This window comes from Pleurodeles waltl, chromosome 12 (assembly GCF_031143425.1).
Source record: "Pleurodeles waltl isolate 20211129_DDA chromosome 12, aPleWal1.hap1.20221129, whole genome shotgun sequence".
Lineage (NCBI taxonomy): Eukaryota > Metazoa > Chordata > Amphibia > Caudata > Salamandridae > Pleurodeles > Pleurodeles waltl.
The window spans coordinates 140657306-140685034 of NC_090451.1; the positions used below are offsets into that span (position 1 = coordinate 140657306).

The 27729-nt window shown below is 45.7% G+C and overlaps 1 protein-coding gene across 1 annotated transcript in view; it reads left to right on the plus strand.

Moving 5' to 3' along the window:
• VAMP2 (vesicle associated membrane protein 2) overlaps positions 1-26404 on the plus strand; it is a 78356-nt gene extending 51952 nt beyond the window's left edge. The window contains exons 2-5 of the mRNA XM_069216278.1: positions 7496-7610; positions 10109-10267; positions 11264-11315; positions 19081-26404. Coding sequence (XP_069072379.1) covers positions 7496-7610; positions 10109-10267; positions 11264-11315; positions 19081-19097 — 343 coding nt within the window. The 3' untranslated portion in view covers positions 19098-26404. The remainder of the gene's footprint in view (positions 1-7495; positions 7611-10108; positions 10268-11263; positions 11316-19080) is intronic.
• Positions 26405-27729: the final 1325 nt, after the last annotated feature.

Genomic DNA, 27729 nt, shown 5'->3' on the forward strand with positions numbered 1-27729 from the left:
TTCCACCTCCTGCTGCACAAAGAGAATCGTGACCACAACTATTTACATCCAGTAACGTGCTGCTGATGCGATTTTTAATGTATATTGCCCCATTTTAAGATGGCGGCTTCACGTCATGCGCGATGTCATTAATGTCATGACGAGGCCGTCTTGTTTCTTTTGCCGTTTGCTTGTCTTTAGCTTGACGTGTGTGCTCCGGTGGCTGGCACTTAGCTGCACTTTCTTGGGAACTCATCTGCACTGGAGGCAGCTGAAGTGAGTAGCTGGTGTCTGACACCACCCGCAGTAATAACCACGCACCAGGTGTCCGAGACAGCGGCAGACCTGCACTGTACACACAGTACGCCTGGTGGGCACCTCCGCAACCTCTACCGAGGTCACCTTTTGAGTGGAGATTGTTAACCCACACCCTTCCTCCCCAATTTACCGAGACAAATCAAGACACTGTAAAAGATGAATTGATGTTTCTGTAAAGAAGTCTCTGAAAGTTTTCAGTGACCTGATTTGTTTCCTAAATATAGGATAACTTGGCTGTTTGGATAAAGTCATTTTACCAATCACCTGGCACATTCGAGTCTTAATACAAAGAACTTTGGATAGAACGCATTCATTTATTACCATTGTTTGCGAACTCGGGGGACACCTGATGGGGGGAAAAAAATCGCATTTGTCCCAGCACCTTCTTAAATACCTGATGGACACTGGGGTGTCTCTATTTTTACTGGGGAAGCAATGGATTCAAAACACTCCCCTGTTACTAATGTTTTGTCCTCACATATGTTATATTGTGCAAATACTCTGCTCCCTCCTGCACCCTGACCACCACACATTGGCCGCTGTATCCTGAATAGTGCTATCCTGTACAGTGTAACAAAATAACACCACTTCCCTCTACAGCACAGCTATTTCCTGCAGCACAGTCATACTCACCGGCACTTCCTTTCCAAGCAACACACCCTTGCAGTCACCAAGTTCCCTCTAAAACTTACCAGAAGGATGTATTCTCATGTTTATAATTGAGCCTGTGTCTTCCAGGTGCTCTGATGCATGACAAGTTTCATTTAACTTATGGATTTGACTAGTCTGTACAGAAGGCTTGCGTACATACCCGTTTTTGAGCTAAACTTGGGCTTTTGTTTAAAGAGGTGGGGCAAATGATACATTTTGTACAACTTCTACACTGGATTGTAATATGTTTCTACTGTGACTTGCACTCGAGTTTAAAAATTTCAAGATCATCTATATTTGCTGGTGAGATCCAGCTTTCCGTTGGACCTTCGTGGGTTTGGAGTGCCTCAGAAACATGCCACTGAGTAGCGCATGAAGGAGGGCTTCATGCTGGAATACCATTGACTTTAATCTGCTTTCTTTAACAGTTGTGCACACTGTTCTTTCTGTTCCCTGATTTACAGCTTGCTTACTAAATACCAAATGGAGATTATTTCCTCACTCTTTTTCTGTACAAAGATTGTGATGTTTTTCATTCAACCCAGGGCCGGCTTTAGCTCTGGTGGCGCCCGGTGTGACAATCTTTTTTTGCGCCCCTCCTGCCCCTCTTCTGCCTCCCCTTCCCTCAACCCCACCTCCCCATTACCACCTACTCGGATTTCCTCACTACAGTCTTGCAAAGGTGCCCATCAGCCCTCCATAGCCCCTTTTTTCACATGCATTTCATTTGTTTTAAAGCGCTGGTAAAGGCTGGCTTTACTAATCCACTTAGCTCCCCACCTAAAATACAGATCTGTTCTTTGCAACAAGCATATTAACCCTCTGCACTATTTCAGGGAGGGTCAAAACTGCCACTAGACAAAACCTCTGAGCTCACTCTAGCAGGAACATTAATCACAAAATTATCTTGACATTTTTATTGTTGCCTGAAAGTTGGAGTCGCAAGGAGCTCTGCAGTAGATGCTTTTACATGTTATGTTATTTCTCAACACAGTGCCACCCCCTGAGTTCAGTGCCCCTCCTCCAGGTTAGTGCCCTGTGCGGCTGCACCAGTCACACTGCCCTAAAGCCGGCCCTGGTTGAAATCCTAATGTTGTGCAGAGGGCAGATCCGTGAATCCATAGAAAGCGGAGCACAGTGCGTCATTCTTGATCTGGGAAATTAATGAGGCGCCTTCCTGGAGAAAGAGGCATTGCTCGAGAATTACAAAAAAACACATTCACTGGAATTATGTGGCAGGGGTGACTAAATTATGCAGCGTAATGCAACACATTTTGTGATAGCATTACTTCACCATTTTGTCATTTATACTCATGATGGAACCAGTTGTTTAACACCCAAACACAGCAATAAGCAGCTAAAGGATAGCTAGTCAACGATGGCAAAGGGACTTCCACTGTGGCAACATGTTGCAAGTGTTTATCTGTTTGTGCCTGAAACATTTTTTTTTTTTTGTTTGTTAATATTTGCAGATTGTACAGAATAGGATGGATTATGTGGCAAATCGATAATAATTATGCAGAACATGCCACAGTTGCAGAATCGCATAATTCCAGTGGCCGTGCACAAGACTCTGGCACATGGCTGATCTGAATTTTCGTTTAATTATCATGTGCTGTGTACAATTTACTTGGCATTGTGTGCTGTCGGCTAATTGTTGAAGCACATGTAAGGGCAGGTCTCAGCTAGCAGCTTCCTCTGCGGGAGGCGTCCTCTTACAGCCAAGCAATTGTCACCCTTTTTCCACCCACTTCAGCTGTCTCTACTGCCTGAGTCGCCTTGGTATATTGTCTGCAAACTAAACTTCTAGGAAATGTCCACCCACAAGTGACTAATCAAAGTCTTTCACGTATTGCATTTAGCAGATTATGGTTGTCACTGCCACAAGGTGTTTTGAGAATTTATCTCCAATTATGCAGAAATAATATTCTGAGGACCTTCTCCACTTTATTGTAATGGAATCCTGGCTCCTTGAAAATGCTGATTAGCTGGTGTAGGGTGAAGTCTTGAGTTGTACCCACATTTATCCACTTCACACCACGTACATCCACTCCACTCCAAACCAAAACACATAGGTAAAAGACATAATTTAGGTCATTAGCTTTACCTCCCACAAATGCCAGAGCTATTGGCATTTCCAAAGCTTGTTTCGAAGGGTTGTGTGAAATTTGCATACTTTGCTTTTGGATAGTTTCATACAAATTCAGGAAAATTATGTGGTGTTACATTTAATTACACAAAACCAGCCTTGAGAACTGAACTTTACCACCAAATGCATCCATTTTGGACTTAAAGGTGCATTTTGAGGTGATAAAATAGTGCAAGAAGCCAAGTGCTACAAACAGAAGTCAGACACGTCCTGCTCGTTCGTGTTATTTCCGTGCACTTGAGCTACATTTTTACCACAAACTGCTTGTAATTATTTGACGTGTCTTAAAAGTGAGGTTTTGTGCGACAAGTATAATACAAAATTACGAGAGATTACACCAGCATTACAGAAATTTCAACTGGGCCTTCTTTTTCTCTTCTTCTCCAGGGACAGAAGCTGCTCAGGCAGAATCCCTCCACTGGAGGAGTTTGAAAACTTCATTCCTATTTCCTAGTCACTCTATTTCCAGCAGCACACAACCAGTTATGGATGGTCGGTGCTCTTTATACAAGTTCTTTGATGGTATTTTTAGGTCGAGCGCAAGCGCTTTGAACTGTTGCAAGTATTGTGGGCTTTTAACCACGCCAACCTCACAACCATCACTTTAACTTGTTCATGGGCTTGCATTTCAAAAATCACTGTCATTGGTAATTTCTTTAGGTTTCGCCTGCTTTGAGGCTGTTTTTGTCACTTCTTGCAGACTGCCCCAGTTACATGGATTATTGAATGATTGCCGACATACTTCAATGTGGGAGAATAATTTATTTTGTCTCTCCCCTTCCTGCTGCATGGCAGCCATGGTGCTCACAGCGCTAGCAAGGATAACAGCGTGAACTCGATTGGTGGTACTGGAATGCTGCTCATATTGTTCACATTTATCTAATCAGTCATTTCTTGTGGCTCTTCCCTTAAAACACTTGAAATTGATGAATGCTTTACTAAAATGGAAATCCTCAAAGTGAAAGTGGCTATCCCGGCACAACGGGAGAGCTGATACCACAATATTCACTGCACTCTGGAAACACGACCAATAATGCTTTGCAAGCAAATTTTTTTTTTGCTCATAACTCAGCCTGTGGTGGCCCTGTGACAAATGGAACCACCACCAAAACGCTCACGACAACGTGCTCTTTCTGTCTACACTAGCCTAGTGGGGACCCCAAAATAAAAAACCCTCCCACCATTCAGTGTCTGTTTAATCCTTCTCACAATATGGTTACATGACCATGTTTCTTATAAATTATATTTTTGTTATGGTGCCCTCTATGGACTGTTTTGAGCATCACAGTATAATGACAAACGTTTATTTCTGGTAAGTTTATAAAATGATTGTATATTATTTAATAATCTCTTCTTATTACAATTATGACCATAATTGAGGCCATCTTAACACCCTTATTACACTATGACTGTTTGAACACTCTTGATATGTTTGGGTGACTCTTCTAGTTTATTTCTCTTGTTACTCCTTTGTGGCTGTCTTGTGTCTTTTTTGGGGAGTTGTGTTAAGTAGCCAGCAACTATGATGAAGGGGTGGTGAAAGTAGTATTCTATTGGAATTAGTATGGCATATATCAGGATGCTAAATGGCAACATTTTCATTTTTTTCTGCAGGTATAGGAAGAAGGTAAATGGAAGTTATTTAGTTGTATGCAGGACCACTGGAATTCTATGGCAGGGAAAGATGAAATTATGTGGCAGGGTTGACCAATTTATGTAGCAAGAGAAGTCCAGTTATGAATTTACAATGCCAATAGCGCTAACTCAAGCAAATGCGAGACCTATTGTATTGCAAATGCTTGTTATTATTTTGTATTCTTAAGCTGTCTGGACAGTGAAGCATGCAGGAAACAAAGAACAGACATAGAGCCGGCTTCAAAAGCAAGTTGCACAATATATGTTAACAGTAGCAAAGCACCACTTGCAGCATATAGGTTTACAAGACTGCTCCTCTATTCTTTCATTGCAACCAGCATTACAGCTTGCATAATGATACATTCCATACGGTGTATGCATATATAATGGGCACTGTACAAGTATGGAGTCTATTGTGTAGTAATGACAGTTGCTTAAGTTGAATGGTGTCTCTTTTACGAAGAGTAATTTCTGCCACTTGCATGAAGTTATAGGACTGTATTAGCACTTGGGTTCAGTCCATGAATCAGCAGTAGCTATATGTTCAGTACTTGCTTAACTTGCTTTACCTATTTATATGGCACTACTGTTTTAGACTTCGAAAGGTTAGTGGGAAGAGTTGGCATGCTTGCACTCAAACCTCTGACTTGCAAGTTTCACAAAGATTCCCTCAGCTGCCAGGGTTTTCCCTGTACTCTATTGGTCATTTAGGCTACTGAGATTGCACAACTGATAATTTGGTCCCAGAGGCGCTTCTTCCTTTGTAAACATGTGATGTGATGTGAGTGTGGTGTTACAGGTTAGAGTGATTCTGGACACAGAGTTCTGAATGTTCTGCAGCCTTCTGGTGAGTTTTTGTTGATCTCTGTAGAATGAGTGTCCTGAAGTCCAGTTTGATTGTGACCAAGATGGGCATGATGGTTTTCCGGGTGCTGATTAGAAACCATTAAAAATCTTCCTCAGCATCTTCAGGGCATGGAAGCATGAGCTGGAGATGGCATTGACTTGAGAGATCATGTCACGTTTGCTGTTGATGATCCTGCGGTGCTTGGCGTGGGTGGTGAGTTGTCACTCCAAGCTCTATTGACCACCAAGTGGAGTCCAGTGGTGATGTGCTCTTCCTGAAGATCACAATTCAATGTTGTCGGTGTTGAGCATTAGACAGGATGCTGCTACTGTAATCTGCAGGCCTGAAATTAAAAATGTAATTTTTATGTTAAACATGTTAGATTTTAAGCCAGCATCAAGAATCTGTTTTGACTGTAGCACAACCTGTGTAAAATATCCACACACATCAAGGATATCTGCTTCAGTGTGGTACTGTGAATCAAATCAAATCATTAACATTTGTAAAGCGCGCTACTCACCCGTGCGGGTCTCAAGGCGCTAGGGGGAAGGGGGGGTTACTGCTGCTCGAAAAGCCAGGTTTTGAGGAGTCTCCGGAATGCGGAGTGGTCCTGGGTGGTCCTGAGGCTGGTGGGGAGGGTGTTCCAGGTCTTGGCTGCCAGGAAGGAGAAGGACCTCCCACCCGCCGTGGAGCGGCAGATGCGAGGGACGGCAGCGAGCGCGAGGCCAGAGGAATGGAGGAGACGGGTGGGGGCGTAGAAGCTGAGGCGACGGTTGAGGTATTCCGGTCCCTTGTTGTGGAGGGCTTTGTGTGCGTGGGTGAGAAGTCGGAAGGTGATCCTTTTGCTGACTGGGAGCCAATGCAGGTGTCTCAGGTGTGCGGAGATGTGGCTGTTGCGGGGTACGTCGAGGATGAGGCGGGCTGAGGCGTTTTGAATACGTTGCAGGCGTTTTTGGAGTTTAGCGGTGGTCCCAGCATAGAGGGTGTTGCCGTAGTCCAGGCGGCTCGTGACGAGGGCGTGGGTCACGGTTTTTCTAGTGTCGGCGGGGATCCAGCGGAAGATCTTGCAGAGCATGCGGAGGGTGAGGAAGCAGGCGGAGGACACGGCGTTGACTTGCTTGGTCATGGTGAGAAGAGGGTCCAATATGAAGCCGAGGTTGCGGGCGTGGTCTGAGGGGGTCGGTGCGATGAGTGTGTTGCCATGTAGAGATTAGACTATGGGTGGATTTCTGTCACTGATTGCTGTTGATGATCATTAGACATGTGTTATATCAATGCAGCGGGGTTTCCAAGTGACTTGCAATAGAAGCTTGATATTCAGAAGGACCTAGAACAAGTCATGTTTTATCTCACCCATGTGGAAGGATTCCTTTTCTGTGGTAGTTGTACCCTTTTACTTGTGCTCATTTTTTTAAAGCTTTTTCGTTGTGCCTCTGAGTCTCAACACCTTCTCCCATACATGTTTTGCACACATCTACTGGACGTTCATGTCTTTGTGTGCCTAGCGTCTTACGGGGCCTCAATCCTCCTCCTGACACAGGAAGTATAACCCCTTTCTGCAGCCCTGTGCAATAGGCGCTCAGTGCTTTCCTCTGGGTCTGCCAATTGTCCATCCCAGGATTAAGCTCTGGGTATTATAAGCTTTCTCATGGGGTCCTAGTTGTTACCTGGTCATTAGACTCTTTCCTCTGTGTCCTTCTTCCCTCCTAATTTAGTATGTCTGTTTACTGAGCCCTCTGTTTTCTGCTGAATCCTTGCCCCATTCATCACACCTGTGACATGATTTTTCTTTCATGGGGCTTGTGCACCCTGCCCCACCCTCCCCACACATCTGGTTGTGGCTTTTCTGATCCAGGGCTAAGGGCCCTAAAACTCCTTAATTTACTGATGTTTGTCTCCTTCTGTTTGTCCCCCAGGTCTGCTCCACCTTCTGGACCCCCTGCTGCTGGTGGAGAGGGTGGTGCTCCGGCACCTCCACCCAACCTGACCAGTAACCGGCGACTTCAGCAGACTCAGGCCCAAGTGGATGAGGTGGGTGCCAGGTGTGGAGGGAGAACTGACAAAACTGTATCCATTTTATTAATCCTCATTTGTATACCTCTTACCAGAGGGACTTATATTGTGTTCAAGACTGGAGTGTGCTTTGTTGGGTGGGAGGCTAGTTCTTCCACATAGAAATCCTTCTTGTGTTAAAGTAAGAGGAAGAAGACTACTGCCCAGAAGAAACTTGTATTGTGCTGAGATTAGGAGGCGCACCTGCTCCATCAGTACCCCAAAAGCCTGAATAGCCAAAAACCAAAGGGCAAATTAGCTTCCTGCCTCATTGTGGTGGATTAATGATGAATGTGAGAGAAAAAAACACTAGCGTACACAATGCATACCACGCCATTAGTAAAATAATCCTCTCTTTCCAGGTGAATTACCACTACTAGAGTGTACAGACAAATAATACTACAAGAGGAGACCACACACCGCCAAAGCACCTTTTCTGAGGAACACAACCGGTGCAGCCACACACCTCCCAGTTTTGACACCATTTATCCTCTTGGGCGACACAGCTCCCTTGAGGCACTCCACACTTCCCACGTCACCTTCCGTTCTGCCCCTCAGTAACTGGGTGGATGTAATGCCTGTCAGGTATTCTGCATTATTTACTTAGCTGCCTTTTTGTCGTCACTGCCACACAGTACAACACACATAAGGCACTCAGTGTACTCCAACCTACTTACTGTTCCAGTCCTTACTGTCACATGGGGGCACTGCACCTTCCCCTGGGGCAATCAAAGAGAGTAAAAGGCACAGTGAACTCCTCAACGTTGCAGCAAAACATGCTCAAAACTGGGTCTATTAGCACCAGGCCACAAGAACTTTACACAAACTCTTCGATGGTAAAAGAGTTTGTAAGACACCTCGTCCTAAATCACCTAAGCAGTGGCATATGCATCTCAAACCTGGCAGTGCTAATGTGTCAAGATGCCACACTGCATTCATAGCGCAGCCCAGCACTAGACCAGGTATCCACTTCCTACACGTGACCTCCACCGGGTTGACGGATATGTCTCTTGTTCTAGTGATAGTTCCAAAAATAGACCAGAGCACAAGCATCCTTGTCTACAACATCTTCTCCCCAAAAACTTGTGGCAGCCCACAATTGTCCACGTTGCAATTTGTGCAAACTCTTGGAAAGCTCCATCATCCCTGCTGTCTCCCACACGAGCAGCCAGTGAAAGATGCATAAAGTCCCCACGATCAGACAGAAGATGAAGTCTCTGTTCACCTTGACAGTTGCATGTCAGAGTGAAAGTGGGTCTGTGTTGCCACAACTCCATCGTGGGGTCTGCGGGAAGACAGGTAGTAAGAAGTTAATGCAAGCATAACATTTGTGGACCCAAGCAACTATACAGAAAGGGCTTCTTCGTTCATCACAAAGTCTCAAGCGATGTCTTAACCCGGGTTTCTGCTGCTAAAGTCAGTGTAATCTTTTTAACGATCCGCAGAGGATGAAGGGCCTGCGCTGTCTTGCACCACATCCTACTGGCTGACAGCACTCTGTGTGATCGTACATGCAGACAGGGCGTGATACGAAACAGGATAGAACATAAGCATTGGTCCATAATCTTAGAATGTGTTTGCAAAGTCCCTCCCATCCCCTCACTCCCATCCACGGATTGCCAGACTGTTTCCTTGAATATATGCCTCGCCTCACATATGGAATCACAGGTGTATGGAGGTGCTACTTGTTCAAAGTTCTCTGATTTCACGAGGTAAATTCCATAGGTTAGAAGTGCATTTTGGAGATAGTTTAAGGGGGTGTTGCCAGCACATTAAAAACAGGCTGCATACATTACAAGCTTTTACATAGTCTTATTTTTAAGATTCTATAAGGGCACACCACTCTTTTCCACCCTCTGTCTCTATTTACTGGGCTGAGGCAATGGCTTCACCTGCCCTGGTAGATCCAAGGTGGGCTGAGGCAATGGCTCCACCTGCCCTGGTAGATCCAAGGTGGGCTGAGGCAATGGCTTCACCTGCCCTGGTAGATCCAAGGTGGGCTGAGGCAATGGCTCCACCTGCCCTGGTAGATCCAAGGTGGGCTGAGGCAATGGCTCCACCTGCCCTGGTAGATCCAAGGTGGGCTGAGGCAATGGCTCCACCTGCCCTGGTAGATCCAAGGTGGGCTGAGGCAATGGCTCCACCTGCCCTGGTAGATCCAAGGTGGGCTGAGGCAATGGCTCCACCTGCCCTGGTAGATCCAAGGTGGGCTGAGGCAATGGCTCCACCTGCCCTGGTAGATCCAAGGTGGGCTGAGGCAATGGCTTCACCTGCCCTGGTAGATCCAAGGTGGGCTGAGGCAATGGCTTCACCTGCCCTGGTAGATCCAAGGTGGGCTGAGGCAATAGCCCAGTGTTGACTTGTACCCATTTCTCCATCCTCGCTGAGTTCCCACTGCGCCTTTTGTCACCTGCATTTTTGTGTGTGTGTGCGCATTTGCATCTGTGCATACTTTTGATTCTGGTCTCCTGACACAGGTGGTAGACATTATGAGAGTGAACATGGACAAGGTTTTGGAGCGGGACCAGAGGCTATCCGAGCTGGACGACCGTGCGGATGCCCTGCAGGCCGGAGCCTCCCAGTTTGAGACCAGTGCAGCCAAGCTCAAGCGCAAGTATTGGTGGAAGAACCTGAAGGTGAGCTCATCTTATTTGTACCACATCTGCCTTTCCAGTTCTGCCCGTGACCCCTGCCCAAGTACCACTTTCCCCCACTCCCACACCCCTCTTTTGCTCCCTACTCGCACTGGTACTCTTTCCATCCTTAGCCAGCCTATCCTTGAATGCATCCTTCCGTAGTTGCCACTGTGCCCCCAGTATTTATCCCCTTCATCTTGTCTTTTGGGACCTTTTTCCACGCAGCCCACCCTGCTCCAGAGTCCCTCTTTCCTTCCCCGATCAGTACTTTCCCCCTCCAGTGCCCCGCCTTTCACTTTTTCCATCTTCACACACTCTGAACTTGAGCTCCACCTTCTCTGACGATCAGTCCCGTCTCAGATTATTTATCTGGGTCCAGTTAGGCCTGTTCCAAAGTGCCTCTCTTGATTCACACCAACTTTGTGCCTGACCACCAAACACATTTTTCTCTGGATCGCCTCTCTCCATACCCACCCATCCTGCCTCAGGTCGCTTCCCGGGCTCCTCATCCACCCATCAACATTTCTCTCAACACCTGGACCCCACTACTTGTAAACATGTGACCCTGCACCACTTCGCGTATGCCCGATGTGTGAACCCCTAACCCAGGTTACTTCTCTTTGATAACCTCCTAAATAGGTAGTAGCTCTTCCCTTTTTCCATTAATCCCTGATCCCTTTTGTGTCCCTCATTCTCTTTCCTCTTTTTCTGTCCGAAATAGAGCTATTCTCACCTATATCCCAATGCCTGAATCTCATTCCTGGTATCTGATTGAAACTTACTCCCAGCTGTTTTATTGCCCCAGTCGTTTCTCTCCCCCCCTCCCCCCTCACTGTCAGACCCTCCCACCCCTTCCCTCTTATTGGTTTATTTCTGTAAGTGCAACGCTCCCGTTGTCTCCCCAGACTCGTTTTATGATTTCCAGCCCTCTTCCGACCCACTCTTAATTTCAGCACATCAGTCACACTCTCTCACTCTCTCTTTATTTTCCCACAGATGATGATCATCCTGGGTGTAATCTGCGCCATTATCCTCATCATTATCATCGGTACGTAATCACACAGGGTCTAAATTATAGTAGCCAGTAACTCTCCCGGCCAGTAGGTTTCACTGTAAGAAACTTATTTGGCGCTCTCCCGTGGCTCTGTTATTTCAGCAGTACGACTGCCCTGTCCTGCAGGTGTCAAAATAAGAGCAGCATTGGGTATGCAGACCATTCTCTGATTCAAGTTGTCAGCACACTACAGTGTTGTCCAGCAGGCAGTAGTGAGCTCGCCAAGGTCCCACTCCATTAATTCCAACCTCGGCCAGTGGGCGTCACTGTAAGGGCAGTGAATGGCTCTTTCTTATATGAGAGTCTTTACTTTGGCTGCGGTTGCGGCTCTTGCATGGAAGCTTTGATGCTCCATTTTCTCCAAGAGAGAAACCTATATCCAGGATGGACTCGTCCTTAAATTCATACTCCTACTTAAGAGAAACATTTTCTGCCATCAAAGAGGTCCTAGACCTCCGTTGACAACATTTTTCCTTTATTTTGTTATTTAGCTTACCTTGTTTTTTTTTTATTTACACAAGTCCAAAGTTTTGCAGGATGTCTCCTTTAAAACCCTAGCTCTGCCTCAGTCATCACACTCCATAGGTGGCTTGTGCTTTCATTGTTAGGTTGTTCCTACAACAAGGGGCAAACTTTGTGGTTGGGAAAGTCATTTTATGAGCTACCAAGAACATACATGGGCATGGAGCCTGCTCATTGCTTACATTGGTTGGCTTTCCAGCCACTCTCATTTGACTGCTTCCTAGCTGACGGCTGTTTGTCAATCTTGAGTTTGTCCCTCCCATGGAGCAATGCCTCCTTATCCATCTTTGATTGGCTGGCTTCTATGACTCATCCGCTCGCTTTTAGGGAACTACTTTTTTCGTAGCATGTGTGGCTGTACTCACACATTCTCCTGCAATCTGTTGGACTCCGACATTTGCAACTTGTTTTTCTTCAAAGTAGTCTTTGGAGTCACAGTATAGTGATCTCTTCCGATAGTTGGTAATGTGCATAGGTCCTGGATCCATTTTTAGTTTGTTTTCTGCACAGCTGGTTAGCGTAAATATGGAGCATTAGACAGGAAAGTGTGGTGACCATACAAGAAGTTAAATACTGATAGTTTAAGTGAAAGAAAGTACACCTGCAGCAACCAAAGGCTTCTGGGGAGGTGGATGGGCACATGTGAATCTATAGCACCACATGCTTATGAACCGATGCATAGAAGGTAAGTAACATATTCCATTTGTAGAATGTTTGGCTCCCCCTCCCTGCCCCTGGCCTTCTGTTATCCCATCCGGATTTGTGTTGCTCCCTTTCAGCTGTGTCCTTTTGCCACCCTCTCTCCCCCACTCTCCACATTGCTCTCTCGTGTGTCTTCTAATTTACTGTGTTGCTTCTAATTTACTGTGTTGCCTCTTTGCTACTTTTCTTTTTAATTACAGGTCCATCTCGGATTAGTAAATAAAAAAAAAATATATATATCCCGTTGTAGGTTGTTGCATGTGTTATGAATATGCATGCATACAAACTTAAGCAGTGGTTGCTTCATTGCGTCTTTTTATTTTATTTTTTAGCCATGCTGCACAGCAGCTGTAAAACTCTTCAGCATGGCTAAAAAAATATTACAAAAGCAAATCGTTTTTTATAGGCGCTACCTGTTGGCTTTGCCAATGCTTGTTTCCAAATGTTTGTGAATTTTAGGACATGTGCTTTGACTTCTGTTGTGTTTTTATGCATCTTTTTTCTTATCTTACTTAAGTTTACATTTATATCGTATTCCTCTCCTTCATCCCCTCAACTATGTTGATAGTTGCTTCATCTAAAATTAGATTAATTATTTCTTAGCCAGAAATAAGGGCCTGGGTTTAAACCCTGGTGTGCGTAGTACTAGTGACATTTTTTTTTTTTTTAGGCCTTTTGTGTGGCCTTTCCAAAGCCTGTCCCATCATTGAGCTATAAAGTAGGAGTTCAACTCCTGCATTCTTACTATACTTGACATATCTTTCATTTCATCTTTCAACAAATGCTGAATTCATTTTCCATCCCCCAGTTTGCAGCCAGGGCACCTTGTAGTGACTTCTCTAGCCTTTTTGAGCCTGTCTTTTTTGCCACTGTCCATGTCCATTAAGTCATTATGCAGTGGTGATATGCTAAAGCCTCCTAGCTCTTTAAGATAGCTCCCCTCCATGCATGCGATAGTCTTCCCCAATCTGTGGCTCATTCATAAAACTGCAGGGGGTTGGAAAATTGAGGGAGGGTGGGCCTGCATCAGAACGTCTACAACTAGCATGGAACATTTAACAATGGCAGGAGTTACAAAATCTCTTGCCTTTTGAAGCCTTGGTTGACAATTCCAGCTGCAGTATAGCCTGATGGGTTAGCCACCAATCAGCCTTTGCAGATAACTCATGGCATAGCGAAGCATGGTGTGTAGCCAAGTATCTTTACAGCCATGTGTGGGCTGATGTCTGTGCAAACGTTCCTACAACACTGTTTGAAATCAGTCAATCAAAAATGAATTCTGAAAGAAACAATCTATCAAAAATGTATAAAGCTCTGCAAGTCACCTATGATGGTCTCAAGGCTCTAGAGTGGCTAATTGCTTGGTGGTTACCTGTTCATTTGAACAGCCAGGTCTTAAGTCCTTTCCTGAAATGCCGGTGCAGAGGAGCGGTCCTGAGGTGCAGGGTAAGGTCGTTGAAAGTTTTGGCCGCTATGTGACAGGAGTGTCCTCCGCTGTTGCATTGTCGTATCTGAGGGGAGTTTGTGCGGGAGAAGCTGGTGGATCATAGGTATTTGTTCGGTCAGCCGGTGGAAAGTTATGCATTTGTTGAGGTATGCTGGTCCCTTGTTTTGCAGGCCTTTGTAGGCATCCTGAATTGGCATCTTTTCTGGATAGGGAGCCACAGAAGCTTCTTGAGGTGGGGTGTGATGTGGGTATGTCTGGGGAGGCCAAGGATGAGTCTTGCCTCTAAGTTTTTGTATTATCTGTGTTCCCACTGTCCAGCCTGAAGGTTAAGACTGTCTTTGTGACTATTCTTCTGGTGTTGATAGGGATCCACCTGAAGATCTTAAGGAGCATGAGTAGGGTGTGGAAGCAGGTGGATAAGACTGAGTTAACCTGTTTCCTCATGTATAGCTAGCTGTCCAGGGTGATGCCGAGTTTGCTGGAGTAGTCTGTCTCGGGGGGCGAGTACAGCAGGCCACCATTCGTTGTTCCATGGCGAGTTGTTCTTCCTGAAGATAAGGACATCCGTCTTGTCCGTGTTGAGCTTCAGACAGTTGTCCTTCATGCTGTTGGCGACATTCATCATCTGTGGAAGTTGGCTCTGGCGGTGGAGGGTCTTCTGACAGTGAGAGTATGAGCTCAGGAGATAATGTTGAGTTTGTATGATCTGACTGTGTTGGCCAGGGCGGGGTTATGTACTTGTTGAAGAAAAGGGGGTTGAGGGATGATCCTTGGGGGACCTCGCAAAAGATCCTCTTGGGTTTCGAGGTAAACAGTGGGAGAAAGATTCTCTGTGTTCTTCTGGTGAGGTATGAGGCCATTCATTTGAGGGCGTCTCCCTGGATTATGATATGAGGGAATCTGTTGATCAAGATGTGGTGGGACACAGTATTGAAGGGGGCTGACAGGGCCAGGAGGATGAGGGCTGTCGTTTCACCGCATTCCAGGAGGACCCTGATGTCATTGGTTGCTGCGATCAGGGCTGTCTCTGTGCTGTAGTTGGCTCAGAATCTGGATTGAGAGGGATCCAGGAGGTGGTTGTTTTCCAGGTGTTCGCTGAGTTGCTGGTTGATTGCTTCCTCAAAAACCTCTGCAGGAAAGGAGACCAGGCAAATGGGCTGGTAGTTCTTTGGGTCTGTTGGGTTGGTGGATGGTTTCTTCAGACGGGGTCTCACTTCTGTTTGTTTCCAGTTCTCAGGGAAGGAGGCAGAGGTAATGGAGGTGTTCAGGACTTTTCTGAGCATCTTGTTCCCGAGGCTAAAGTCATGGTGGGGGCAGGGGTCCTTACGTGCTCCAGAGTGCACGGAGTTCATGATGGAGATAGTGGTTTAAGTGGTGAGAGTGTCACTGTGATTGAGCGGGTGTTGGGGTTTGTGTTCATGGGTGTGAGCAGGCTGATGCTGTCAGTGGTGGAGGGCTGGGGTTCGAAGTTTTCATAGATAACAAAGGTTTTGTCATGGAGGAAGTCTGCCAGGGTGTTGCACAGTTCGTGGGAAGGGGTGATGTGGTTCTCTGCGGCTGTGGAGTTAGAGAACTCGTTCACAATGGTGAAGAGCTCATTGCTGCGGTTAGCGCAAGCTTCTATGCAGTCTTCTAGGGCATTCTTCTTGGTTTCTTTCAGGAGGCGGTGGTATGGTTAAATGCTGTCTTGTAGGTGGTAAGGTCTTCTCATTTTTTTCTGGTGGGCCATTTTATTTCTAGTTGTCAACAGGTGCGTTTGGTGGATTTCAGTTTGGCGGTGAACCAACTGGGTCTTCTGGAAGGTCTGACATGGAGGCGACTGTGTCAGTGCACTATGTGATCCTCTGGGGGAAGTTCTTTGCAGCCTGATCTGGGTTGATCTTGTGTCTGAGGTGTGGAGTTGAGAGCTTTTTTCCACTGGTCTTCTGATACTTTTCCATTTTCTGCTGGTGGAGCTGGGGCAGGGTGCCTGTGTTGGTAGGACCTGAGATGGTGAGGTGGATGTTGTAGTGGTCAGTCCAGGTGGTTGTACTTGACTTTGTTGCTGTAAGTGAAAATGGGGTCGAGGGTGTGTCCTGAGATGTGGGTTGGGTCGGTGATGAGTTGCTTGAGGCCGATGTTGCTGCTTTCCAGGAGGTCAGTAGTGCTGCTGTCGCGGAGTTCATTGAGGTGGAAGTTAAGATATCCTAAGAAGGGGTAGTGCTTGGAGTGAACAGCGATTGAGGCGATGGGGTCAGGGATGGCACTGCAGAAGCTGGGGCCTGGTAATGGTGGTCTGTAGAAAAAGGTGCCTCTGATGGTACATTTTCCATCGGTATGGAGTTGGAAGTTGAGATGCTCCATAATCGGGGTTGAGTCATCTGAGGAGATTTGCAGCCGATGATTTCTTTGTAGATGATGGCAATTCCGCAACTGTGCTTGTTGGTTCCAACCCTGTGTGTTATCTTGTAGACTTCGGGGGTGGCGATGTCTTTGGGGGGTTGCAGGGTTCAGCCATGTCTCTGTGAGGACAATGATGTATGGGTTAAGGGTGGAGATCATATCCCAGATCTCCGTGGCATGTTTGCCAAGTGATTGTGTGTTGAGTAGGATGCACTGGAGTTGTGCCTCGGTGGTATCTGTAGGTGTAGTGGATGTAGTTGGGTTTGCAGTGTCTCTGCCATTCTTGGTTGCTTTGCAGCAGTTGTTGTCAACACGCCCAAGATCCACCGGTCTGAGGTCAGTGGTAGTGTAGCTGTGGGCAACGGGAGATCCAGGGTTCTGAGCGTGGTAAAGGCGTGGACGGGTGCAGGCGGGCTTGCCTTTGTCATGACCGCTGCGTAGCCTCGCTGTGGCCTCCTTTAGGTTGGTCCTGGGAGGAGTGCTAGGAGGCTGGAAGCGGCAGGCGAGAATGAGGGGGAAAAGGGCTGCAGTGGAGGTGTGGCAGAGGTCAGGGGAAACTGCCAAGAACAGTGGCCAAGCATGCAAAAAAAAAAAAACAGGATGAGAGGAAAGCGGGCACAATAGGAGTCAGAAAAATGGGCGAAGCACAAAGACAGGAAGGAGAGCAGGCAAAGCATGAAGAGAGGAAGGAGGGCAGGCAAAGCATAAAGAGAGGAAGGAGAGCGGGCAATACAGAAAACGGGTAAAACAAAAGCAAAGTAAGATTTGGCAAAGCTAATATATTTTGCTGCAGTGTGCCAATGCATGTAACTCAAATGCTGTTTTCATGTGTTGCATGCATAAATGCTGTTTGATGTATAATCCTGCCCTGCAAGTTACCAACGCTGGGAAAAACTGCAAAAATTGCTTTATTTTTGGAATGTATATAGGGGATAAATCGAATTTCACAAATAGCATGATAAATTAGTGTACTTTTCAGATGTAAAATGGTTGCACATGCATTAAAATGGAAGCACTTCGTGAAGGGCACAATGATGAATTAGCCAGATTGCGTGAAGTTAAAGAATAATACTCCCCTGAGGGCAATCATAATCCACCCTACCTATATTTTAAAGGATTGGGAACAATACATCTTGCAGTCAGCTGTGCTGTTAAGCCGAACCTAAAAAAAAGAAGACATCAAAATTGCACATGTTGTTGTACCTGGTGTCTGAGATTAGAATTCACTGCATCTCCACAAGGCTGACCCACTTTCTCTTAAAACTCGGAAATGAAGTCTCGCGTCAGGGGTCCTGAACATAAGAGCTGTTCTTTTCAGTTCATTCATTTTCTGTTTGAAGAATGTTTCTCCGACCGCTAGTTTAGATCCTTATTGAAGAGGTTTCTTTGGTTCCTGTGGGAAGAATGTGAATGTGCAACAGAAACTTTGTTGGTCCCACCTTTTAGTCATGGGGATATCTCCATATGCAGATGTTTGTTGCTGCGAAATCCATGCAGTGTTTCGGTATCTTGAGTCAATGTATCTTGAGGATACCAAGTTCGTTTCCTTTTGGTAATCAGGAGGAGGAAATTAATTGTTTGGCGCATGTGATTGTTGAATCAAGTGCTCCCGGAGGCATTTCTAAAATGCCTGCTTGGGCCACACACACATGCCACTGTTCTCCTATTTTCCAACAGACCGGACCGCCTTAACCAATCCTCTGTGTGGTAGTCTTTTTCAAGTCTGTTTCACTAATGGTGCTTACTGGCTTCTGAGGGCTTTTAATAGTAGATTCCAAAATAACTCCTCAGTCTTCTGCAGTCATCAGACTGTAGATTGAGACCACTTCTGACTTCGCTCCGCTCCCTACCAGCATACTTGGTAGACAAAGTGACCGCCTGGTGAAAGAGGCGTGCTGCGGTTTGGAATACAAATAATATGGCTGCCCCTGACAAAGAAGTGCAAAGAGTATCGGAAGCAATGAAGCACAGTACGAGTAACGCCTAGAAGGGACCGTACTCCTTACTGAGTAACTAGGTCAAATTATATCGAAAAAGGATATATTGATCGGGTGAGAATGAAGGACGCCAGGGTCACAGGAAAGTGTACTCTAGGGGTACATTTTTAAAAAAAAAATTGAATTCCCGGTAAGTTGAGCAGTGAGGATGCTGTGATGGTTAAATTCTGATACTTAAATGATGGCTCTTGGTCGTGTGGACTTTTTCTGGGAAATCAAGAGTACTTTATCTCGTAGTAGTATTTGCTGTTTAAGATGTAGTTAGTGACACCTGGCATTTTTTCCTGTTCTATTTTAGGACTGGCATTAGCCACAAGCTTTTGAGAGATATATAACTGTATCTATTGACTTGTTGTTGTATCATTCACATTTTTCTTCCACCCACTAAAGCAGGGGGTATATAGTCAGCCCACTTCAGCCATTGGCTAACATGGCTGTTAATGACAGCATTCTGGTCGTTCATAATGAGTAGATCCACAAGCAAACTATTTCCCTTCAGTACCAGGGACTACTCTTCCAATGTCTGTTTTTTTAACCCAAACAAAGGATGTAATTAAGAGATTGTACAGAATAGCTTGTGTTACAGGTAATTAACTGTTAATTCCATACAGTGATTAGATGCTTTTTTCTGCAGTGTATAAGTCATTGCTCTTGACTTTATTTATTTTTTGTGAAACGTAATCCTCATTGTCCTTTCTTTGCTCTGCAGTGTACTTCAGCACCTAAGGGATTCGCCAGAACAGCTGTTTCCCCACCGTTACGACCAGGGAGGGCTCGAGGGATCCGAATTTCCTATATCTCAGCCATATCTTCCAGTCCCCCCTTCACCGGGGGCTCCGTCGGAGCCCTCCCAGTGTGTGTGTGTGTGTGTGTGTGCGTGCGTGCAAGATGTGTGTTTCCTGTAAATATAGCCCAACAAGCTCTTTTTGTTATTTATACATATATATTATATATATTTTGTCTGTATGTAGAATTTTGTTACTAGAGGATTTTTAGACGTGTATTTTAATTTACGTCCCTCTGTACCTTTCGCAAACTTTAAATGTCTTAATTCAGATGTAGGAGGACCAATTCCGCTTGTTGGTAAGCAGCCTAGGGTGGGGATGGGTTACAGGGGATTTAGTGGTAAGGGAGCAAGTGTCTGAGCCACGCCCCCTTGTTGGCGCCGGTTCTTACCTCCCGCCTTCTCCATTCTGCAGCCATTGCATCATGACTGACACTACCCAACACCCTACCCAGGTTGAGGGGTTCGGGAGAGGTGCACTTTGGTCTTGGGAGTGCCAGTGCATTATGGCTGTGGAAAGCCCCTGTGTTGGCAGAGACAGAGGGAGGCAACCGCAGGCCGCTGCCCCACCTGCAGCGGAGTATTCCGCCGCTGCCACCAACTGCACATGAAATGCTTCTGTAACATTCCTTTATTGTACTCTCGAATCTTTCCAGGGTGTTCTCGGGTGGGAGGGGCTTGGAAGAGACGGATTAATGCCAAATCTTCCTTCGCTGCGACTTCTCAAGAGTGTGAGGTGGGTTCTATCTCACCAGCAGCACAGTGTACAGCCAGCACTGCTTGGTATTTCTGTACGCTGTGTGTGTGTGTGTGTGTGTGTAGCAGAGTATGTAAATATGGCACACGTTGTGTCGATGTAGCAGAGCTGGTAGTGCTGTCTCATACCTCTGCCTTCTTGGAGGGGGAAACCTGCAACCTCCCTCTTCTTGCTCCTCAACGAGGGGAGAGTGGCACAGCACCGCAGGCACACCACATTTGAGAACTTGAGGCACAAACTGGTCCAGTTGCTTGTCAGAGCACCTTAGCTCACTATCGTTATCTTGGCACAAAACATACATTCCTTATCGAGGAAACTCGGCTGCAAATGACAATTAGAAATGAGGCACCGCTGCCAGCGTTGCCCAAGCACTGCCAGGTGACATGGACCGCTAAGGATGTGCTGGCATTTAACAAATATATATCATGGAAGTGAAGTATTCGACCCAAACTCCACTCAGTCTCCAGTCTCTTCCTCCACTCCACCCCAAGTGTCACCCCAAAGTACTCCAGCGTCTACCTTTGCAATCACTGCCGATGAAAAACGAAGCAGGGAGGGTGGGAATGGTGTGCATTGCCAGGAGATGATGCACCCTGCCAGGAGATAGTAGCGCTTGCTGGTTAGGGCTCCTGGGTGTTCTTCGCTGCAGCTCTGCCTCCTTGTCCCTGCATAGCAGGGACCAGTCACGTAAGGTCTTCCTCTCCTAGTCTACTGTATTTAGTGAGAATTGCAAAAAGTCAGATCATTGGTAAAGGGGTTGCAGTAGTTTGTGCTCTGTACTGGTATTTAGCTTAGCAGTAGGTAGAGGGCCTTGGTTGTGTGGTAGGTGCAGAGGGCAAATAGCAGTTTCCTTGGCAGGAAGGACTGGGGCACGTATTTGTGCTCCTGAGTGGAGGGACTAGGATCCACAGAGTTGTGCCCCGGGAATGGCCTGCAATGACTGGGGTGTCCTCCAGTGCCATCATTAGCCACTGGGCAGGGTTCCTGACTGGAGAAGCTGAGGGGGATGGGTCTCTGATTTGTAGGACGGGCCTGCAGTCCTATGGCTGTGTCTGACAAGTGACCCAACACCACCACCACAATTGATGTTGAAGAAGGGAACAGACTGTCTTCCCTGTAGACCTCAAGAGGAAGGACTGGTATACAAGCACTTTAGATTCTCTGGCAATGATACCAAAACTGTGTTCCGAGGAGTAACCGGGAGCCACAGACCTGTTTTCAAATGAGTGAGCGGAACCCACTTGTGGGACTGCAGATGGCACATGGCTATGTTCTTAGCAAAAAGACTCCCTTTGGGGTAGCAGATAACTCTATGAAAGTTTAACAAATCTGTAGGAGGAGATCAGGAGCTACAGTTCTGGGTATCTTACCATAGGGATCATGGCCCTGGCAAATTAGAGCTTGCAGGGGGGTGTGAAGCTTCAAGGCCCCCGTGCAGTGCGTCATGGTGGAAAAACGTGGGGTTAGGGGGAACCATAGTGCTGTGGATCTGGGATGAGGGACCAAGTATCTAGCTCTGTGGATCTTAGTGATAGGGCTTGTGTCCCAGCGTTAGTTACATAATCTGAAATGGCCGGGCCCCTAATGCTGTGAATCCTCCAAGTGCAGCCAGGAGCCGTATGCCATAATGTGCCATTAGCCATGAGGGAGAGACCAGGGACCCTTGCTTTTAGATGTTAGAGGAGGACCCAGGACCCCAGCACCGTGGATTTAAATGGAGGAATGGTGCTCCAGCAGGGCAAGGAACCTGGGTCCACCAGTATTGCTCCTGTTAGAGGAGAGCCCAGTATTATGAACCCAGTTAGAGGTCCCAGGGCCCATAGCTATGGATCTTGGTGGAGGGACCAGGAGCCACGTTGCTTTGGACTTTGAAGAGGAATATGGGGACGCTACTCTGCAGATCTGAAGGGGCAGACCAAGATTCCAAGCACTGTGTATTTTAGTTAAGAACTAGGGGCCACAGCAGCATGACCTTGGTGGTTGAACCAGGGACCCTAGTGCTATGAATATTAAAGGGTGGATCAGCGTTGTCAAGGCTGGGTCTTATAGTAACTGCTCAAGGACCATAGTACAGCACCCTTGAAAGGTGGCCCAAAAAAGTAAAAAATATTGTACTTCACAATTGATTGTACCGAGGGAGTGTGCTGCACTTTGCCCCAAACACTGTCCTTAATGCAGCCCAGTGGTATGCAGAAGAATTGTGAGAATTCAGCAGCTCTGGAAAGCTATTCGATGCAAAGCTGTGACAGAGCTAAACAGGAAGTGCAAGTCTCCTGTCTGCAGCTCAGACCAACAACTATTGTATCCTGGCTATAGGGTCTGTGCTGCACACTGGCTCCTAGATGCCGCCACTGCCACCCAAGCTGTAGGCCCCAGCTCACTTTGTGCCATTGTGCACAGCGGCATTATGAGGTTCATAAAATCCACGCGCCGGTGGTCCTTTTCAGTCCAGATTCTGTGATCAGGTGAGTCACCATTTTTTTGTTGTGGGCTTTCCATTAACAAGGTGTTTCGTTTTTGGCATTCTACTCTTGATCCGCTAAACCATTTAGACTAACACACCTGAACACACAGGTTTGAAAAGTAAATAGCCAGGGACTGTAACATGCTGCCCCTCATAACAAAGTCCGCTGGTAACCTTGCACTGTGTCTTTAAATACTTCGGTCCATTCCTGGCCAGCCAGTGAAATGGATGGCGCCTAGGGGGATGTTAGAAAAGTGCTTGACAACAGTACTGAGCATCTCCATCCGAAGCGGTATCCCTAGCGCTCGTGAACACGTATGCGGGTAGTCACTTGCGCACTAATTCTGGGTGTCCAGTGAAAGGCAGCGCAGCTTGACAAGCCTGCAATATACAACAAAGCTTTTCAACGTTGTGTGGGTGAAGTGAACAAGAATGGCCACATGGTGGCAGCATTGCCTTTCTGGCCGCTAGAGAGTTGAGCCATCACATGCATGGCAATACTCAGTATGTGATTTTAAAACAATGGCTGCATTTTAACTTCAATTGAGACAATATAGTTCCTCAATATTATTTCTAAATCTCCCTCTTAACGGTTGCGAATGGCACGCCATCATTTGGGAACAAAGTTCAGCCGAAATACCTTGCAATTGCCCTCTGTAGACCATTCCTGAAAACGTCTGAAAAAATGCAAGTGGTCCATACGTCCACCCTTATGAGGCCTTTTGATAATTTCAGTTATATTGTGCCCAGTAAGAAAAATGCTCCTACTATCAATAGAAATATTGATTATTGTAATTTTTATTTGCCATTTATGGAGCTCACAAGTTGCCAATAGTAGGCATTGCGGTGCTTGTGATAGTCCATCAATGGCTTTCAAAACAGTGCTTATCTGACACGAAACGAGCGACATGACACCGAAACCATTGAAATGCATTGGATGCTGTCACGACCTGTTCCAACATAGCAAGGCGGTGACTCAGCAAGGGCCCTGTTCTAATAATGCTAAAAATAAAAAAGCTTTGGGTGCAGTGAGGCAAAGGTTCCAACCCCCTATTTAAAGAAAAAACACTTGTGAGGTACAAACATTCCTCAGCAACAAAGGGACTGGCAGTGTATAATTTGTGCTTGTTGTTTCCGGTGCTGAGCACCGGCACTTATTTTTCTGCCTCAAGCATTTGCTGCGAGCAAAAGAAACACATGGGAAAGACGGAGGAAGAGAAAAACGAAAAAACGCGTCACAAAGGCAGAAAGTAGAAAGCTTCAAGAGTGAGCTGATAGGGCAGGGAGTGGCTTTATATGAATTGAAGAGGCCCGAGATGGCTTCAGGATTACGCTGCCTCAGTATTCCATGTTCACACATTGAATTGCAGCAGCCGCGTGTTTATGAGGAGGGCTCTGGGCACCAGCACCTTTTTATTCACAAATTAAGCACTGGGGACTGGTTAGTATTCCCCTGCCATCCCTATAGTTTGTGGGAGGCAAAGCAACCGATCTGTGTCTTGTTCAGATATTTCCAGGACCTGAGCAACGTTTCAAGCTCCACAGCATCAAAAATAGGAGATTTTGGAAGTCAGACCCTATGATGATGATGATGATGGTGGTATTAAGGAAGGTAGGGCTGGGCACTTTGGTTAAGAAGGAGCTGGGATTGAAGGATAACCTCATAATTTTATACCATACTGCCCAGAGTCTTCCGTTTAGCGCTGTCCCTTTCACTTGCAGGGAGGCGGCAAGCGGAGTAACTGGTCCTCGGACCTTGATCCTGGAGGCAGAGCTGCAGTTGTTCTGGGTGGGAGCGTAGTATGGGCAAGTCTAGGGCAAGTGTGCTGGAGGTAGAGGACAGACAAGGCTGGCCAGGCTGGTGGCGTTTACTTGACAGTTGTGCCCTGTGTCGTCTATAAGACGGATTAGTTATAGCACAAAAAATATTTTTTTCCGGTAAATGAGTAACCCCTCGTGACTTCATATCTTCTTCCCAATGAACTTTTATCTAGTCTATCTTCCCACCTTCCCGACCCTCGCCCATAAATCTAGGAACATAACTATTCAGAGAAGAAGATTCAAGCTAGAACTTGGATGGCTCAAAAACAGTAACTTATGATTTGTTTGAAGTAAGATCTGACTGTAAAGGCACTTGAAAAGACACCCAAAACTGGGGGTCCTTGTCATTTTGGAGGGAAGTGACATGTGACTCCGTGGGTGGCTTAGACTGCAGGTAGCAGCAGTTTCACCCCATCCAGCGTGGCAGGTGGCCATGGTTTGAAGTCATGTATATTGGCCAGCTTCCACTAGATTTGCATTTTGATAGAATTCAGTCGTGATTGACTTGTAAGACCCTTTTGAATGTTCCAGAGCCATCTGCTGTAGTGGTAAGGGAACAAGCAAAGCTATTTGTTTCCAGATTGGAAAGGAGGTGATAACTTGCAGGCTCTTCCGAGAGATGTCCAATGGTTGCGTTTGTAGACATCTTTTTAAGGTTGAATTTCCCACATTGTACTACAGTTTTGGAATTTAATTCATTTCCAGAATACAGTGTCCAGATATTATGGATATTGCTGGCTGGGAGAGGTAGGTAGGAGGTGGAAAATGCTAGTTGTCTGTAGTTGGTGCCGTTTCAGCCACTTGTGTCCTAATTCGGCCCACCACTTCACAGATTTATAATGGGGTGTTCCTGGGAAACATATTTGTTTGAAGTACAAGATTATTTTTGTCTAAAGGAGAAGAATTTGCAGAGTAAATTCAAGCGGCTGAGGGGTGTTTAGAGGACGACTGAGGAGGAATCTGGAAACAAGAACATTAACTCTAAAGGTGGCACAAGGGGGCCTTAACAAACAGGTTCTAAGTTTGCATTTACCAGCCAGCAGTGAGACCGGAGCCCAAGATCTGGACAGGTTTCAAACAACACAGATAGTGAATTTGTCAGGAAAATGACTAGGCTGCTTTCATGGGGAAATAATATATGCACCCACGCTGCCTGGGGTTCAGATGCTGCTGCCTGGGGTCTGGTCATTGCATGCCTTGAAGGTCATCATATTGCTATCACTGTACCAGCTGCCTTGTGTAAGCCAAGTGCTATTTGCTTCAGTGCAAGGAAATGTGGCAAATAGCTCTGGTTAAAATAAAACATGTTTTTATTTATTATGGGATCAATCCCAGTGCTTAAGTCGTTTAGGGGGGCTGATGAGGTCCTAGGCGACACCACCATGATGTTTCATTAATGGTTTAAAAATGCTGGTCTAACATTGTCCAGGTACCAATGTTTTCAGGCTCTGGTGGGGCAACTCCTCTTCCCCAAAAGGTGATTGACACTGATCTTGTATGTCAAAAAGAGCTTATTCTCTAAACAGTCTATGCCTAAACTCCCCCTGTCTAGTGTGTGGTGGGCTCTGTCCAGCTACATATCATTGACTTTAGACTGTTCTATTTGGAAGAGACCAAGTGCTATCCAAAAGCATAGTGGATTTCTTGAGAACTTTTACCCCCAGAATATGTGAACACAAAGGAATAGAGCCTATGCAGTCTTTCATACTAGCCACGATGGTCTTAAGTGTATAGTTAGAATTCTTAATGTCCTTTGCTGACTTCTTTACATTACACTAAATGTAGCATATTGGTATCTCCTCATGGCATCACCCTCTGTTCATTCACCCTCTGAAATGGTTGTTTGAATGCATACTGACCGAGGAGCACCTACTGAAATGTAACATGCACCTTAAAATGTTTTGGGTTGAGTTGCACATTTTACACAAGTTTTTCCTTTGATATTACATATTTAGGGGGTTAAGGATATTTTTCAGGAAATAATTTTTAGTAATTGGCCTCAACAGAATGGTGATGATTTTTCGCCCACTCTACATCCCCCATAAACTCTGATGCACAACCACCCTCGGAGTCTCTGATGCTGCCCACCTTCATGATTTAAGCACTGGGTAAGACCCCTCGGGAGAACGCGATCTGAAGAACTGAAACCACGAGTGATTCTGGCTGTGAAAAAAAATGTACTATTAAAATGCCCTTGAAGAATTCTACTGAATGTGTCATTTATTTTCTAAGCAAAGTTGGCAGGGCCATTGGGACTCTTACTAGAAGGTGGGTCACAATTCTGGAATCAGCAAGAGAATTATGGACCACTCCATCTATTCAGTGCATAGTTTCTTTGGTTACTATGAAGGTGTAAACACCAAGTTCACCTTTGAGTCAGTTTAATCTCCCAGCACTAAGTGCTATGTAGGATGGGCTGTTCAACCAGCCCTCTGTAAGTCAACAGATTGTCCCAGCCAAGTTTCAAACATCACCATCTACTACAAAGCAAACACTCTTCTGGATTATACACATGCATACAATTGGGAAGGGTTTAAATGGACGAACTATGATTTAATATAAATGAAAGGTTCAGAACATCGTAATCACGTGCCAAGACATTCAACAGGTTGGAACGTATTCCATAAAAGTATCGCATTGGCGTACAAGACAGCAAGAGCCACGAGACCGTTGTTTACAATACCTTTAAAACAAAGCGCTTGCTATACTAACAAAGGCCCTAGAGTGAAGCACATGGATGACAATTATGGATTTCACAATGATAAGCATACACAGTTGCAAACAAATGCAGACATTATGCAGTTCCCATTAGCATAACCCCACTAGTTGTTGTGACACAAGCATAGAATCTCTTGTGCTTATCTATTTTTTGAAGAGCAGAGGCACCAGTAACTGGGAAGTTGTTGGCAATAATTACATATGCAGGTCTTTCTAGCCATTTTTCAGGCTGCAAGCCAAGAGTTCAGTACTGTTTAAAAAAACAAAAAAACTGTTGTGTTTGTGTGCACTGAGAGATATCAGTGGAAGGAAATTACATCATCACACAGAACTGTGCAAAGCTGTATGAGTATTGAATACAAACCAATTCCTAAAAATAGTCTGCAGGGTAATTTACACATTAGTCTAGCATTAGTTTTAGTCTGTGGCACCAGAGGTGCTATGTTACACTGTATAGAACACATGTTGAGGAACTCCCTCCTAGTGATTTAATCATGAGTTCATAAAACAATTTAGTTTTGTCTCTTGGTTTAAAAGCAACAGCCACAATATTCTGTTTAAAATGCATCACTGTGGCTAGTGTAAACATTTACAATCAATTATTGTGGTATTCTTAATTTTGCTTGATCTAACAAGTTATAATACAGAGACAAATAGGAACTGACAACTAGGTCTATGCGCCAATTGAAACGGATTACCTATTGTCATTCCATTATTCCCATAGTACTGAACAGCCAATGGCAGACACTACTGAGCCTTGAGAAAGTGGCCATGGGATGCAAAACACCTAGAGAAACTGTTCTTAAAACATGAC